At 41.8% G+C, this 16,687-nt stretch overlaps 1 protein-coding gene across 7 annotated transcripts in view; it reads left to right on the top strand.

Moving 5' to 3' along the window:
* Positions 1–16,687, top strand: part of KAZN (kazrin, periplakin interacting protein) — a 623,945-nt gene that overhangs the window by 511,610 nt on the left and 95,648 nt on the right. For 5 of the 7 annotated variants that reach the window (XM_074218387.1, XM_074218388.1, XM_074218386.1 and 2 more), the window contains 4 exons: positions 1,198–1,368; positions 4,551–4,634; positions 14,283–14,472; positions 16,460–16,590. In XM_074218387.1, coding sequence (XP_074074488.1) covers positions 1,198–1,368; positions 4,551–4,634; positions 14,283–14,472; positions 16,460–16,590 — 576 coding nt within the window. The remainder of the gene's footprint in view (positions 1–1,197; positions 1,369–4,550; positions 4,635–14,282; positions 14,473–16,459; positions 16,591–16,687) is intronic. The other 2 variants (XM_074218390.1, XM_074218391.1) reach the window with 1 other exon arrangement.

Raw genomic sequence — 16,687 nt, 5'->3', positions numbered from 1 at the left:
GAAATTATCCTATTTGTCATTTTTTTTCATTTCCACAAACACACACACATACACACACACACACACACACACACACACACACACACTTTTCCCTCCTTTCCAATATGATGAGTTTAGGGTCAATTTCTGACTGTGCTGACTGAGAGGTTGATGGGGGGGGAGGCAGAGGCAACTCTAAGGGCCCCAGATTTAGCTCTCCTTTATCATAACAACCCAGAAATACCTTTGAACCAGCAGAGTGAAAAGCCAGCTTGGAATTTGTTTACTCTATCAAAGTGGGGGTGAGAGGGTAGAAAGGTCATTCAACTATGGAATTGATTCCTCTTTTCCCCCATGCTTAGGAGAAAGAAGAACAGAGGAGAGAGTGTATATGGTCTTAGTGGGGGTAGGGTGGGAAGGGGAGAATCTCAATGTCTTCTCTGTTGATCAATGATTAAAATTCACAGGGTCATGGATATAGAACTGAAGGAGATCTTTAATACCATTGAGTCCAACCCTCTATTTTGATGAAGAAATTAAGACCCAAAAAGGTTATTGACTTAGGATCATAAATATAATCATAAAAAATTTAGAACTGAAAAGGACTTTAGAAACTATCAAGTCTAATCCCTTTATTATACAAATAAGGAAACTGAGACAATAGGGAGATTGAATAACCTTCCCAGTGTCTCAAACATAGTAAATACCTGAGGTGACATTCGAACCCAGGTCTTCCCGATTGCAAGTTCTAGCCATACCATCTCCATAATGTTATTCTGCCTCCCCTTTTGGAAGTCCAACCACTATTTCCCATTCGCTTCAGACACTGACTAGTGCTAGCCCCCCCCCCCCCCCCCCCCCCCCCCCCCCCGCATCTCTTCCCCTTCACCTCAGGGCCTCAGATTTCATTGCATCACAGAATGAGGTAACAGTGTGATAGCTAACAGAACGTTAGCCCCTCATTCTTCAAACTTAAATCCTCAGTGATCACCACAATCGAGCACATACATAGTAGGCACCTATAAAGTGCCTACTGACCAGTTAATTGGCTTGCTATGGAGAATCTGGAATAAGAAGGGGAGAGTCCTAAGGTTCTCTGGTCAGGTCTCAGGTACAGAACACATTCTGCCCTGCCATGTGGATGGGGAGAAGACTTGGCTGAGCCCAGAAAGAGATGCCCCTGAGCTCCCCAATGCCTACATTGCTTTCTTTCCACAGGAGAGTGAAGATGCGGTCAAAGCCCTGGCAAAAGAAAAGGACCTTTTGGAGCGGGAGAAGTGGGAGCTGCGCCGGCAAGCCAAAGAAGCTACGGACCATGCCACGTCCCTGCGTTCACAGCTGGACCTGAAGGACAACAGAATGAAGGAGCTTGAGGCTGAGTTGGCCATGGTAAGATACTCTAACCCTCACCCCTGCTCTGCTCCAGCCAGTGGGGGGGAAGGAATAAAGAGTGAAGGGTCTGGCCCTCCCCCCACTCTGCTGCAGTCAGGGGAAAGGGGATTAAGAGGAGGAGGAGGAGGCATAATGGTGGTGATGGTGATAGTGACAGTAATAGCACTAGAAGGAGGGTGATAGTGATGATGGTAGTGGTGCTGGTGATGGTGATGGTGATGGTGGTTGGTGGTGGTGCCAGTAGTAACAGTAGAAGGAGGGTGATAATGATGGTGGTGATGATGGTGGTAGTGGTGATAGTAGTAGTAGAGTGGTGGTGGTAGTAGTAGTAGTAGTAGCAGCAGGGTGGTGTAGTGGTGATAATGGTTGTGGTAGTAGAAGTAGTAGGTATAATAGTAGTATGGTGATGATACTGGTGATAGTGGTAGTAATGGTGGTAGTCATAGTAGTAATAGGGTGATGGTGGTGGTAGTGGTGATAGTGGTGGTTGTAGTAGAAAAATAGAATAATAATAATAGCAACTACAACAATAATAATGTAGTATTTTAATTGTGTAAAATAAGCCACTCTTCAATAAATCCTCCTGTCATATGAGAAGACTGAATTTGGAATCAGGGGACTTGGTTTAAATCCCAGCCTTTAATTTACTACCTTTGTAACCTTGGCTTAAAAAGCCTCAATTTATGGAAAATATATAAAATTCTTTATATGATTTTTTAAAAAGTGCCATTGGTTCAGGAAAGAAAGCCTCATTTGCCTCAGCTCTAAAAATGTGAAGATGGATTTGATGAACAAATTTAGGATCAAAAAAATACATAAATAAATGCAGGCCAAGGCTCCCTTGTTTCCCATCATATTTGGGGAACAGACCTTGTGTGGTGGAGATACATGTCTCTGGGGCTCTTTGAGGAGGCAGGAATGGAGGGAGGTCCACCAAAGCAAGGAAGAGAGCTGAAATCTCCCCCTGCTCCAATAAAGCTTTGAGTCCCCAGGTCTGGCCTGGTCATGGGTTTCTTCCACCCCAAAGCTGAAAGACAAGGCAGGAGCTAGGGCCCAACTGGAGAGCTGGGGAGCCAGGGGGAAGTTTCTTATCCAAGGGCAGCCATATCCATGCAGCGTGGTAGAGGGGAAAGAGTCTGAGGCTTTTAGGGAGTCAGGAAACCTGGACTGAAGCCTCACTTTTGCTGCAACCTACTTTCTCATCTTAGTTTTACTTCCCCTCTCTGGGCCTCAGTTCTCTCCTCTGTAGAATGGAGATAAATAATAATACCCATCTCACAGAGGATCAAATGAGGTAATAGTGCCAGTACTGTAGTCAGCTTGGTGGCGAATTGGAGTCAAGGAGATCTGAATTCAAATCCTGCCTTAGATACTTAACTTAGCTGTGTGACCCTGGGCAAGTCACTTCACCTGTTTGCCTCATTTTCTGCAACACTTATAATGGGGATAAAACAGTACCTGCAAAGTCCTCAGCACAGTGATTGGCATTTGACAGCTACTACAGAAACACTTTTGCCTCTTCCCTCAAATGAAAGGGATTGGACTAGAGCAGTTCTGAGGCCTCTTCCTACCTCAAAGTCTCCATAATTCCCTTACAAAAGATTTGCACAGAATTCCCCCAAATGAGCATCTCTACATCAGAAGGGAACTCAGAGAGCATCATATGATGACCTTGGAGACAGAAAGATTAGAGTTCCAATTTTGCCTCAAATACTTAGAACCTGTGTGCCCCTGGGCTCATGACTGTATCTCTGTGAATCTGTTTCCTCATCTGTTAAATAAAGGGAATGTATTAGATGGCCAGTTTTTAATTTATAATCCCTTACAATGCTAAGCAATCAGCCATTTAAGAGCCTACTATCTGCTAGATGCTGCTGTGATGTTGACAGGGAATGGGTAGGTGTGCAATTGTTGTTCAGTGTGTGACCCTGGGCAAGTCACTTAACCCTGATTGCCTTGGGAGGGGGGAAAGAAAAGAAAAGAAAAGAACATAAGAGCATCCTTGGTTGACAGTAGTCATCCAGATTTAACGGAAAGACCTCCAGCTGCCTCCTCCAAAGGCCCATTTCAATTGGGACCTACTCTGTTGGAAATTTTTTCTTTTTCTTATGATTTAAAAAAAAATAAAATTTTCTCTCCTTTCAACATCTATCTGCTGCTCTTTTTGGCCCCCAAAGCCATTTTTTGGCCAAGAAGACGCAGGCTCATCAGTCTCTCTTCCACACAACTGTCCTTCCAGGACTGAAAGATACCAGTGATGTCTCCTGCAGACTTCCCTTCAGGTCTGAAATTTATGAGATGCTTTTTGAGGTTGGAAAGGTCCTAGCTACAAGCTGGGCTTCATTGCCCAAGACTGACACCTAGTGGACCGATATTTCACTCCCTGAGATTGGAGGAAACAATTTAAGAAAGCTTTAGAGAAATTATCTTTACCTTTCTACTCATTGTACAGATAAAGAAATTGAGGCCTAGAGAAATGAAGTGACTTGCCCAGGGTCACATGGACTTATCTTCAAGTCTTCTCCTCCTATCTAGGCCTCTTTTGTTCTTATAGGGAGCCAGGTGGTGCAATGGATAGAGCACTGGACCTGGAGTCAGGAAGACGAGTTCAAATCCAACCTCAGACACATCCTGTGTGACCCTGGATAAGTCACTTAACCCTGTTTCCCTCAGTTTCCTCATCTGTAACAACATGGATGATAAAAATGCCTATTTTCCAGGGTTATTGTAAGGATCAGTATTTTTAAATCATTTAGCATTTAATAATATATTAATATAGGAAATGTGCATTAAAAACCAAATCTTTATAAAAATTCATAGAATTTCAGAATGGGAAGTCATATTACAATTCTTCTAAAATATCACATTTTATACTTGGGGGCGAAAAAGAGACCCAGAGAGGGGGTCACACAAATTAATGGCAGAACTTACTAGTTTTCAAGCCGGAAACGCTAGAAACTACTAGTTCATTTCACTCATTTTACAAAAGAAGAAATTGGGGCTCAGAGAAAGGAATCGGCCTTGCTACAGGCATGGACCAAGTTACTGACAGACCCAGGATTTGTGTCAACTGACTCCCAGGCCAGATTTCTTTCCCCTACTATACACTGACTGGATTGTGATTTCCCTGAGATAAATCAATTCTTTCCTGAGTCCCAGGTCTTAACTTGTCTTTCCAGAATGGGGATGGGATAAAACCATATCCAGGCCAGATCTGGGGTCTCAACTATAAGAGAAAACCCGACTCTCAGCCATACCTGAAGGTAAAACTAGCTACCTGCTCTTCTGGTCTGTAAATCTTTAATTCTCTCCTGGATTGGGGCCTAGGTGTCATCCTCAGAGGCCAAAAGTCTGGTTAATTAGTCCCTATGTCCCCATCTCTGAGGGGTGGGGGTCGGGGGAGGAAGAAGATGTGGATACAGTCGAAAGGCCAGGAAATGTCATTGTTGGTTAATAGTTAGCCAATAATGTTCAGAAACCAGAATTCTGCAGGCAGAGGGAACTGCTTCCTAAGCCTCAGGCTTGTGCTGGCTTTAACTATTCATGGAGAACTGCCTGTCCTTCATGCAATCCCCAGAACATATGAAAGATTTGGTCTAGACCCTCTGAGTTGGTATTCTAAGAAAATTTCATTCTTCCTTCTGAGGTCAGTAGGTGAAGGGATTTTCTTAAGGATAAAATCAGGGAAAGACCATTGGATTTAGAGATGAGACCTGGTTTGGGATATCCATTTTATTGTTTTCATATACCTATGTGACATCTGTAACCATGAGCATTTGCTATATGTGAGATACAGGGTGTTGCCTAATGGGTAGGGAATGGGCTTAAAGAAGTCCTACTTCTGAGAGTCTCACTTTCCTCATCTATAAAATGAGAGAGTTGAATTAAATGACTTTAAGGTCTCTTTAAGCATGAAATCAATGATCAGTTTATCAGTGATTGATTATTAATGATTAATTTTCTTGTTTTTGGCCAAAGTCAAAAAGACCTGGGTTCAAATCATGCCCCTGTCATTTACCATACTCAGCCACTCTTCAAATCTATAAGTAATGGTTGGGATGGCAACCTGCACAGATGGAAGGAAGTTCTCTATGCAAATGAAATTACAGGTTTAGCTTGTTCTCCCCATTCCCCACCAAATATTCTAGACATTGAAATGACATCATAAAGACAAAAGTGAATCTGGTCCCTGCCCTCAAGGATATTGCTTTCTACTGGGAAAGAGAGAGGAGCACAGAAAAGAGCTCTCTACACAGCTGAAAAGAATAAATTTATACACACAAAGTATAAAGAGGAATAATTTGGTTTAATGGATAGAGAGCTAGTCTTGTAGTCAGGGAGAGGAGTTCAAGTCCTGTCTCAGACATATACTGACTGGGAGACCCTGAACAAGTCACATGATCTCCCTTTCCTCATCTGTAAAATGGACATAATAGCACCTACTTCACAGGGTTGTTATGAGAATCAAATGAGAATTCTTCTCAAAGAACTTGGCACATAATAGCTGCTATGAAAATTCTTATTTCTTCCCCTCACCTTTTCCCTTCCTTCTCATTAACCCCAGACAACTTCCAGAGTTTCAGATCTCACTAACCTTCTCTGGACCTTAGTTTCTTCCTCTGGGAAATAAGATGTTTGGTCTAGTCCCTCCCAGCTTTCAATCTAGATCATATGATAGGTATCAGAGGCAGAATTTGAACCTAGGTCTTCTTAGTTCTGAAGCCAAGGACTGAAACCAGATGGTCTCTAAAGTCTTCTCCCTCTAACTACTGTGATCCTCTCAGTCTGGACATCCACTGGTACTCCCTTGTTTTTAGCTAGGTGGACTCTCTCTCATTTTCTCTCCATTAACTACAACTTGGCAACTTCAATGGAACCCAACACATTTGTTTCCCAATTATGTCTCCTAAGAAATGAGGTTAAATACCAGGAACTCTGGGAGATTGAGTTATGATATTTATGACTCTCTCTCTCTCTCTCTCTCTCTCTCTCTCTCTCTGTCTCTCCTTCTTTCCCCTTCCCTTCTTGCCTCTTACTTTCTCACTATGTGAGTTGTTTAGATTTTTAAATCTTTATAAATAACAAATTTTAAAACAAATCTGTCCCCCCCATTACTCCCATTAAGAAATTTGTTTTAAACCTAAAAAATAAATTACTCAATACATATAGTAGCAGTAATTATATGGTACCATAAGGTTTGTGAAATACTTTGCCTGTTAACTTCAATTTACCTTATCTGCAGTCTGGCAAAACAAATTCTCACATTAGTTCCATCAGAAAATATATCTCTTGTAGCATCTCTTTTTATTTTTTTTCTTTTATTTTCCCCAATTACATGCAAAAATTTTTAACATTCACTTTTTAAAATTTAAATTCTAAATTCTCTCCACCCTCCTTGAAAAGGCTAGCAACAGGGGCAGCTAGGTGGAGCAGTGGATAAAGCACCGGCCCTGGAGTCAGGAGGACCTGGGTTCAAATCCGGTCTCAGACACTTCATAATTACCTAGCTGTGTGGCCTTGGGCAAGCCACTTAACCCTGTTTGCCTTGCAAAAACCTAAAAAAAAAAAAAAAAAAAAAAAAAAAAAGGCTAGCAACTTGTTAAGTCATGCAAACTATATTTCCAAACAAACCATGTAGTGAAAGAATTCACAAATCAAAAGAAGACAAATAAAATGAAAAAAAAATGTCTCAAACAGCATTTAGACCTTAGTGGGGTTTTTTCTCTATAGGTTGAGAACATTTTCATTATAAACCTTTCAGAATTATCTTGATTCATTGTACTTCTGAGATTAGCTAAGTCATTCACAGTTGATCATTTTACAGTATTGATTTTACTGAGGACAGTGTTCTCCTGGTTCTGCTTTGCATCAATTCATTCAAGTCTTCCCAGACCTTTCTTAATCCACACTACTTATCACTTCTTGTAGCACACTATTCCATCACAATCATATACCAACTTGTTCAATCAATTAATGGTCATTCCCTTGATTTCCAGTTTTTTTCCCGTTGTTATTCAATTGCTTTTCTTTATGACCTCATTTGGTATTTTCTTGGCAAAGATATTAGAGTGTCTTGCCATTTTCAGCTCATTTGGTAGATGGGGAAACTGAGGTAAACACAGTAAAGTGATTTGCCCAGGATCACCCAGTTAGGAAGTGTCAGAGGCTAGATCTGAGCTCAAGAAGATGTGTCTTCCTGACTCTAGAGCTAGGCACTATGGTACCACTTAGCAGCCCCACTCTACCACCACAAAAAAGAGCTTGTAACACCTCCCTTAAAGGTACTTCCTCAAAATCCCCATAGGTATAGACATCTTAGATTTGGAGTCAGAAACAACAGGTTCATATCCTAACTTTGCCATATTTAATATCTGTGTGATCCTGGGTAGGTCCTTTCAATTCCTTGGGCCTCAGTCCCTTTAATCTGTAAAATGAGGCAATTCCTCTAGGTTATCTCTCTAAGGTCCCTTAGACCTCAAAATCCTTCATTAATGGGATCATAGGAGACATGGAGCTGAGAAGGTCTTCAGAGGATAGCCGACCCAAACACCATTACCCCCAATTATACAGATTTGGAAACTGAGGACTGGAAGTTAGTTTGGTTGGAATAGGGAGCCAATGACTGAGATGAATGGGAAGTGAGTCCAACAACCTGCTTTATTAAACTAGACACAGAGCTGTTCTTCCCCTTTGGCACCTTGTAAAGACTATTCTGCCCTGAAATTGTTCTGGGTAATATATTGGCACTTTCTTTTCTCAGTCACTGAGCCAACAAGCATTTATTAAGCACCTACTGTAAGCCAGTCATTGTGCTAAGCTCTTGGTATACAAAAATGGTAGAAACATTTCCCCTGCCCTCAAGGGGGAATCAACAGGTAAATAATTTGGTACATACAAGATAACAGCTAGTTCTGGTTTATCAGCGAGCTGTATGACTTTGGGCATATCTTTTAAACTTTCCTGAACCTAAGTTTCCTGTATTGGTAAAACTGATAAAGTACCAGGGTTCCTAGTATTTAACCTCTTATTTCTTAGGAGGCATAATTTTACCATTATAATTATGTCTGGCTTTTCATGATCCTATTTAGAATTTTCTTGCCAAGATACTGAAATAGTTTACCATTTTACTTCTCAGGAAACTGAGACAGAATAAAGTGACTTGCCCAGGGTCACACAGATAGTAAGTGTCTAAGTCTAGATATAAACTCAGATCTTTGTAACTCTAGTTCTAGTTCATACTTTTGTAACTCTATCTAAATGGTTGCCAGTGTCAGAGGGAAAGTGCTGAACTTGAGGGACTGGGAAAGGCTTCTGGTAGAAAGCCAGGGAAGTCTGGAAGCCAAGATGGGAAGGGACCTAGAATCAGGACATAAAGTGCCCTCCGGAGTTTGTGAAGAGCAGTCAGATGGGAGAAGACTGGAAAGGTAGGAAGGAACCAGGTTGGAAAAGGTTTGGGTTTTGTTTGGTTTGGGGGGGGGGGGAGTTATACTTCAATCTGTACAGACATCATTAGTTCTATCTTTGGGATGGATAATATTCTTTATCATAATAAGTCCTTTAGACTTCTCTTGGGACATAGGGGTAAGCTGAGAAAAGGTAGGTCATTCATAGCTGCTCATTCTACTGTTATTTTGTATATAGTACATTTCCCATTGCATCTGGTCATGTGAGTTTTTATTTGTTTGTTTTGTTTTTTTACTGAGAGCACCCTGTTTGTTCAACATTTCCCAGAACAGAGGAACATTTCATGGAAAAGATTTTAAAAGTCAAACAGCATTTCTATATTTAATCCTAGCAGCCAAAGGAATCAAGAGATAGGAAGATCCAATGTAAAAATGGCAACATAGGGATCTGCTCACAATATATATTTATTATTATTATTATTATTATTATTATTATTATTAGCCAATCAGCTAGTATTCATGTAGCAGGTGCTGGCTGTTCCAAGTTCTGTAGGAAATATTATACATACAAAGAAAAGCAAAAAAAATCCAAACTAAAATAGTTCCTATTCTCATAGAGCTCAGAATCTAATGGGAAGTAGTAGTAGTAGTAGTAGTAGTAGTAGTAGTAGTAGTAGTAGTAGTGGTAGTAGTGGTAGTAGTGGTAAACAATTGTCATTTACATAACAGCAAGGCTTGCAGAACATTCTACATATATCAGGTAATTTTAACTTCATATCCACCCTCTGAAGAAAGTACCATAGTCAATCATTAACATTTATTAAGTGCCTACTATGTACTCCATATACTACGCTCCTCCAGATAGTATAATCTTTATTTTACAGATGAGAAAACTGAGGCTTCAAGAGCAAAGTAAGTTGCCTAATTACCCAACTGGCAATGTCAGTGATGGGATTTGAACTTATGATCCTGATTTGAGGTCCAGCATTCTCTCTGTAACATCAAGATGTTTAATTGAATGGGAGATTAGCTTCATGTATCCCCCAGCCCCAGAAACAGCATTTCATAGGGGCACCAAGGGGGAATGTACAGGGTGGCAAAGTTTTATCCTCTCTCATCAGCCTCTGCTTCTGCAATACTTTGAAATTAGCACCAGAGAAGAAAAGTTAAAATTATTCAGACCAGATACTGGGACAGAAAACCAGGGAAATGAATTGCATACATAACAGAGTGAATGTATTAGACTGGGGCCAAAAGAGAATGTAATGTAGAGGGAATCCAAAACCTGGGGAAAACCCAAAGATAATCAGAATTACAGCCCTGAGGGACTTGAGAGAGAAGGAGGGGGGAGAGGGAGAGAGAATAGCCCTAGCTATTTTCCAGAGAAAGGAAAGAGGCAGGACCATAATAAAAATGGCGGCTGGACCTCGGATTTGATTGCTATAGGGAAACTGAGGTGAGAAAATCCCTCTCCTGATATAAGTTGGCACCTCTTCAATTTGAAAGATCTGAAGCACTGAAGCTTCTCCAGGGTCCCACAAACAGGAAGTGTCAGAGGCAAGACTCCAACCTCTGTTTTCTTGTCCTAGACACCAGTTCTCTAATGTTTATATGTCAGAGTTTGCAATGTGCTTGATGCATATTATCTCAGAACTTCATAATAATCAAGTACCTACTCATAATAGTGGATCGAGCTCTGACCTTGAAATCAGGAAGATTTGAGTTCAAATACTGCCTCAGACAGACACACACACACTGGTTGAGTGGCCCTGGGTAAGTCACTTCACCCCCGCTTAGCCTCAGTTCCCTCATCTATAAAATGGAAATAATAATAGTACCTTCAATATAGGATTATTGTGGGAGTCAAATGGAATAACATGTGTCTATAAAATCCTTTTTTAACTCAAGTTAGTTGGAATTATTGCTATGGTTATTACAGGAGATGGTATAAAGTGTGTAGAGAATAGAGATTGTCAGAATCTATTATTATCCAATTATAAAATACCAAGTAGAGGCCATGAGGGGGGAATGTGAAGCCAGGCTGGAAATGAGGGAGTATCTGATTATAAATCAGAGGAGCATAGATTTAAAAGAAACCTTAGGACTGTCAAATCCAACCTCCTCTTTTCCCCCTGCATTTCACAGATGAGAAATCTGAGGCACGCCGAGTTTTTTTTAAGTAATTTGCCTGAGGGAGGGATGGGGGGAAAGGGGTTGTCATATAGCTAGTGAATGCCTGGATATGAATTTGAACCTTGAATTTGACTGCCTGACTCCCTATCCAGTGCCCCCACCCCAAACACACTGATGATTGAAGAAATTCCAAGAGACATAATTTCTGGGTAATTTAATCATTTTATTATTAAGCCAGCAGGTTTATTCCTAAAAGGATGGGGTTTTTTGGCTATCTCTCTTAGACCAAAGATCCTTCATGGTGGTAGGCTCACACTTTAAAATGTCCTTCCAAAAGCAGGTGTTCCTAAGGGTGGCAATCTAGTCTGATTGAGCAACAATTGATGAAATAAATGAATATTACAATGAGAAACTGGGCAATTTTTTCAAGGAGGATCTTGGAGTATGTGACTTTGAATCTCCCAAATTTTGGCAAAAGAGATTTAACAATTTTCTTATCACCTGGCAAATGAGAAGATCCAGATTTTCCCAGAACTATCTGAGCAAACACAGTGAGCAGGAATGCACCTATTAGCCCAATCTTAGAATTTCTTTTATTGTGTTAGATTAGATCTTGTCCTCTTGAAAAGAGATTTCCCCACACTGGTTGATTTCTGGATGAGGAAGTAGAAAAAGAGAAAAACCTTGGTCGAGGAATTTTCAAGCCAGGTGACAGGTTCCCAGTCAGTCAAAAGGGCCCGAAGTCATTGGAGCATTAACTAGGCAGATCCTTTCCTGCTGTTGCTCAGACTCTGGAAACACCTAGGGGGCTTCCAGGGCTCCAAGAGCCCTAGTACCATTTATCCTAGTCTAGTAGTGAAGGGGTCCATGATTTTAAAAAAAAATTTGATTACTCTATTTCAATAGAATTAGTTCCTCATGTAATCATGGATTTTAATTTATTTCTTTTAATTAGCAATTCTGTATCACTTTAGGATTTAGCAGAAGGCTTTTAAACGTTATCTCATTTGATCCTTGCAGCAGTCTTGTAAGGTAGGTGATGCTGTTCCCCTCTAGGTGATGCTGTTCCCTTGGGACAGCTGGGTGGTACAGTAGATAGAACAGCAGCCCTTGAGCCAGGAAGACCTGACTTTTTAAATGAGAGGTCCGCGGCTGAGGAAGAAGAAGTGACTTACCAAGGTACACAGTTGAGTTTCTGAGATAACCTTATCTACTATGCACATATCTCACTGCCTACTTCTGAAAAAGGATTCCTCAGTTTCTGCAGATGGCTAGAGGGTTCCATGATTCCAAAATGGTGAGGGATCCATGCAGTTAAGAAAGGAGGGAGGTGAGCTGCCTGGCACTGGCCACTCTAACCGCATTCTCTCAGGTCCTAGCACACCTGTCCTGGGGGAGGGGCATCCATCAGTCCCGGGCAGGCCGATCCCCTTCTCCTGTTTGGGATCACTGAGGAAGGGCGGGGGGGAGCCTGGTGAGACTTAGGGGCAGAGCCTTGGAGCTGCCCCGCTCCCCCATACTTGCCAGTTTTGGAGGATTGACAGCATTCTGTATGTCAGTCACCATGGAGAGGTGATCAGTGGCTGGAGGGTGGGGAGCACGGTCTAGCCCCAATATTTATGCAGCTCCCCCAAGAGGTGGAACAAATAGCCCAAATGCTGGCCTCGGAGCTGGGAGGCCCCAAGTTCAAATCCTACCTCAGTTACTAGCTGAGTGAACCTAGACAGGTCATTGAATCTCTCTTAGCCTCAGTTTCCTCATCTGTAAAATGGGGATAATAATAGCACATCCCACCCAAGGTTGTTGGGCCAACTAAGTGCTTTGTACACCTTGAAGTATTCTAGAAGTATGAGCTACAGCTCCAATGTGCAATTCCATGATGTTATCTTTATAGAGAACTTTCCCTGTATGAATATCCCTCCATCAACATAAACTGTCAGCTGCCTGTCACTGAGAGTGTTGGAGGATTGTCTGGGTCTTGCTCACATAGCTAGTGTGTCACAGAAACAGGACTTGAACACAAGTTTTTCTATTTCCATCACCCACCTTTCTTCTATCCATTACTTACAAAGATTTGTTGATATGCATTAGAAGAGTTTCCTGTACCAAGAAAATCACAGGTCAGACCCTTCCCCAATCACATATACACATCCCAGCTCTGACATCCTGTGTTCTAGGGTTCTCCCAGGTCAGACATTCTGTATTCTAAGGGTCCTCTCACCTCTGACATTCCCTGTTCTAGGTTCCTCCCAGCTCCGACATTCTGTGTTCACAGAACTGGAAAGGCTCTTAGAGCAGAGAATGTCAAAACTGGGAGGGAGCTCAGAACATGGAATGTCAGAACTGAGAGGGTCCTTAAAACACAGAATGTCAGGAGCCCTCCCAGTTCTGTGGATCTTTGGCCCCTAGTGTCCAGCTATCTTTCCATAGGGGATCTCTGGGGAGAGGAGTGATGCCCTCTTTGCAGGATGCCCATACTGGAAACAGGACCCATTTCCCAGGACATGGTTGAAGCTATATTCTGCTGAATCTCCATCATCATGAGCCACAGACTTGTGCCTCTAAATAAATAGGAAGAATAAATCAAGACCTAGGACTAGGAAATCATTGGATCATGGATTTAGAACTAGAAGGGACCTTAGAGTCCAATTTCCAGATGAAAAACATTGAAAAGCAGAAGGGACTTCTGACTTGCACTAAGTTTGAGATGTGAGATTTGAACCCAGGTTCTCTTGTTCCCCAATCCAATGTGTGTTCCATTACCTCTTATGGCTTCTATTCCACCACACCAGTCACTAGGGAGAGGTACTTTTTAGAAGATTGCTTTCCTTCCACAATGACCTTGAGAAGCCCAAGGATGAAGGAAAATTTAGGAGAGTTTTGGGGGAGATGGCAAAGGGATCCAGGAGGAGATGGAACTCCTTGGTGGCAAAGTGTATCATTCTTTGGACACTCCAATCTAATGCCTCCTTCAAGAGATATCATTGTTGCCCATATGTCAGCTGCCTTGTCTCTCAGTCAGACTAGCATGGAACAACCCCTCTGTCTCTGCTTTGTGCCCTTCTAACATCATCTGGGACAATGCCCATGGAGGTAGTCAGTGAAGGGTCATTGAATAGAGTAAATAGAATAAGGACTTGCTTTTTTTGTTGTTTTTTTGCAAGGCAATGGAGTTAAGTGACTTGCTCAAGGTCACACAGCTAGATAATTAAGTTGAACTCAGGTCCTCCTGACTCCAGGGCCAGTACTCTTATTTAGCTAACCAGAATAAGGGCTTTCTGAAGATGGGCTGCAAAGGGGTGGGAATGATGGCAGCGCTGGTGTAAAGACTGCATGTATTCCATGCTATTTCTTTCTTTCCTCCTCTCTGCTCAGGCAAAGCAGTCCTTAGCTACCCTGACCAAGGACGTCCCGAAGCGGCATTCTCTCGCCATGCCAGGTGAAACAGTTCTCAATGGCAATCAGGAATGGGTGATGCAGGCAGACCTCCCACTTACTGCGGCCATCCGGCAGAGCCAGCAGACGCTCTACCATTCACATCCCCCCCACCCCACAGACCGGCAAGGTGAGTCCCAGCAGCGGTGGCTGTTTGTTTTTTTTATTTGTGTGTTTCTTTGTTTGCTTTTTTAAGGCAATGGGGTAAAGTGAGTTGCCCAAGGTCACACAAGCTAGGTAATTATTAAGCATCTGAAGCTGGGCCGGTACTCTATCCACTGTGCCACCTAGCTGTCTCCCAGTGGCTGGTTTTTAATGGAGCTTTCCATCAAAGGAGAAACTTTCTTCCTGAAAGTTCTAGGAAAAAAATTTTAGGAAAAAAGCACCAATATTCTAGACCTCGATCATTTTACAGTTGAAGAAACTGAGGCAAACAGGGTTAAGTGACTTGCCCAGAGTCACATAGCTAGTAAATGTCTAAGGCTCAATTGGAGCTCAGGTCCTCCTAACTCAAGGACTGGTATTCTATACAATGAGTCACCTGGCTGACCCCCACCAGAAAGCATTGATTAAATGTCTTCTAATTGCCCAGCTCTCTACTGTTGATGGGGTTACAAAACTGAAGATTACAAAGGTTCATTACCCTGGAGAGGTTTATATTCTATTCTGGCAAGATAATACAAACCAGATAAGTAAATAAACAGTTAAACACAGGGTAAATTTTTGGTGCAATGGGACATTAACAGCCGGAGGAATTGAGGGAGACTGCATGTTGAATGAAGATGAACTTTGAAGGGAGCAAGATTTCAAAAACCCTGAGTGAGGGACCCTTTTGACCTGATTCCTCCAGCTGATAATGCTCTATTGCACCAAAAATTTGTATGTGTTGCATTTCAGGTGGGGGGAATGCCTTATTCAAAGGTCCAGAGATAGGAAGATGGATTTCCTGAACAATTAACACCAAGTTAATGTAGCTGGAACATAGAGCACTTTAATGGGGAGTCAGATGGGTTGGAGACATATTGTGAAGGGCTGTAAAGACCAAAAAAGGATCAATCAAAGCAACAAGTATTTATTTAACCATCACTATGAGCCACTATGCTAAGTGCTGTGGATACAGAGAGTCCCTTCTCTCAAGGAGGTCACATTCGAACATATTATTGTTAGGAAGCATAGGGAGCCCCTAAAGTTTCTTGAGAAGAGGAGTGACACGGTCAGATCTGTTCTTTAAGAATATAAATTTAGTCATTAATTGTAGAATATTTTGAGGAGGGGAAAGCCCTGGAAGCAGCAAAATTGATAATAAAATTATCCAGGTGCGAGGACATAGGGGTTGGGGAATCTCAGAACTACCATGCACTTCAGACATCATCTAGTCTGACTTGTAACCAAGCTAGAATTTCTTTTACATTATTTAAAACAAGTAGTCTTCCATTTAAGACCTTCAATGATGATGATTTAGATATCACCTCATAAAGATGTACATGGTTTCTCCATGGGACAAGGCACAAATATAAATAACTATAATATCCAATAATAGGTGATAAGAGAAATTCAGATGTAATGGAAAGAGTGTTGAATTTTTGAAGACTAATGACCTAAATTTAAATCCTGGGTCTGTCCCCTTACTAGCTGAACCTTATGGGAAGGTCTATATGACTTCGAAATTCCCTTTCAGCACTGTCTATAATTCCATGATCTTTATGGCCCTGCTAGCTGGATGAGACTGGGCAAGTCATTTAGTATCCCTAAGGCTCAGTTTCCTCAACTGTAAAATGAAAATATTAATACCTACCTCATAGGCTCAAATATGCATAAAGCTTTGAAATTGTAAAGTACCATGGAAATGCCTATCATCATCATCATCCTTATTATTTTCATCATTATTGACATTATCATCATCATCATCATCGTCATTATTTAATGTGTTCATACGTGTTTTAGAAAGCAAAGGGGGTATAAATAGGATTGGTACTAAAAGGGAAAAAAGTAATTCCATGGAGTAGGGGTGTATATGTGAAGGGTGACCCTGGGAAATCTCTTGGGGGAATAAGGACAGTAGCATCACCATCATTTCCTTCGGTTCCCTTCTTTACTCATTGTTTCCCAATTTCTAGCTGTTAGGGTGAGCCCCTGTCATTCCCGGCAGCCTTCCATCATCTCTGATGCATCTGCAGCTGAAGGAGACCGGTCATCAACGCCAAGTGACATCAACTCCCCTCGTCACAGGACACACTCCCTTTGCAACGTAAGGCCAATGGTAGTGGGATTCCTTCCTTCCTTTTTCCCTTCATCCTGCTCCCATTTCAACTGTTTCCCTCCCCCTCCCCAAAGCAGAGTGCAGG

The sequence above is a fragment of the Macrotis lagotis genome, chromosome 1 (genome assembly GCF_037893015.1).
Source record: "Macrotis lagotis isolate mMagLag1 chromosome 1, bilby.v1.9.chrom.fasta, whole genome shotgun sequence".
NCBI classification, from domain to species: domain Eukaryota; kingdom Metazoa; phylum Chordata; class Mammalia; order Peramelemorphia; family Peramelidae; genus Macrotis; species Macrotis lagotis.
This window is presented reverse-complemented; position numbering and strand designations above follow the sequence as displayed.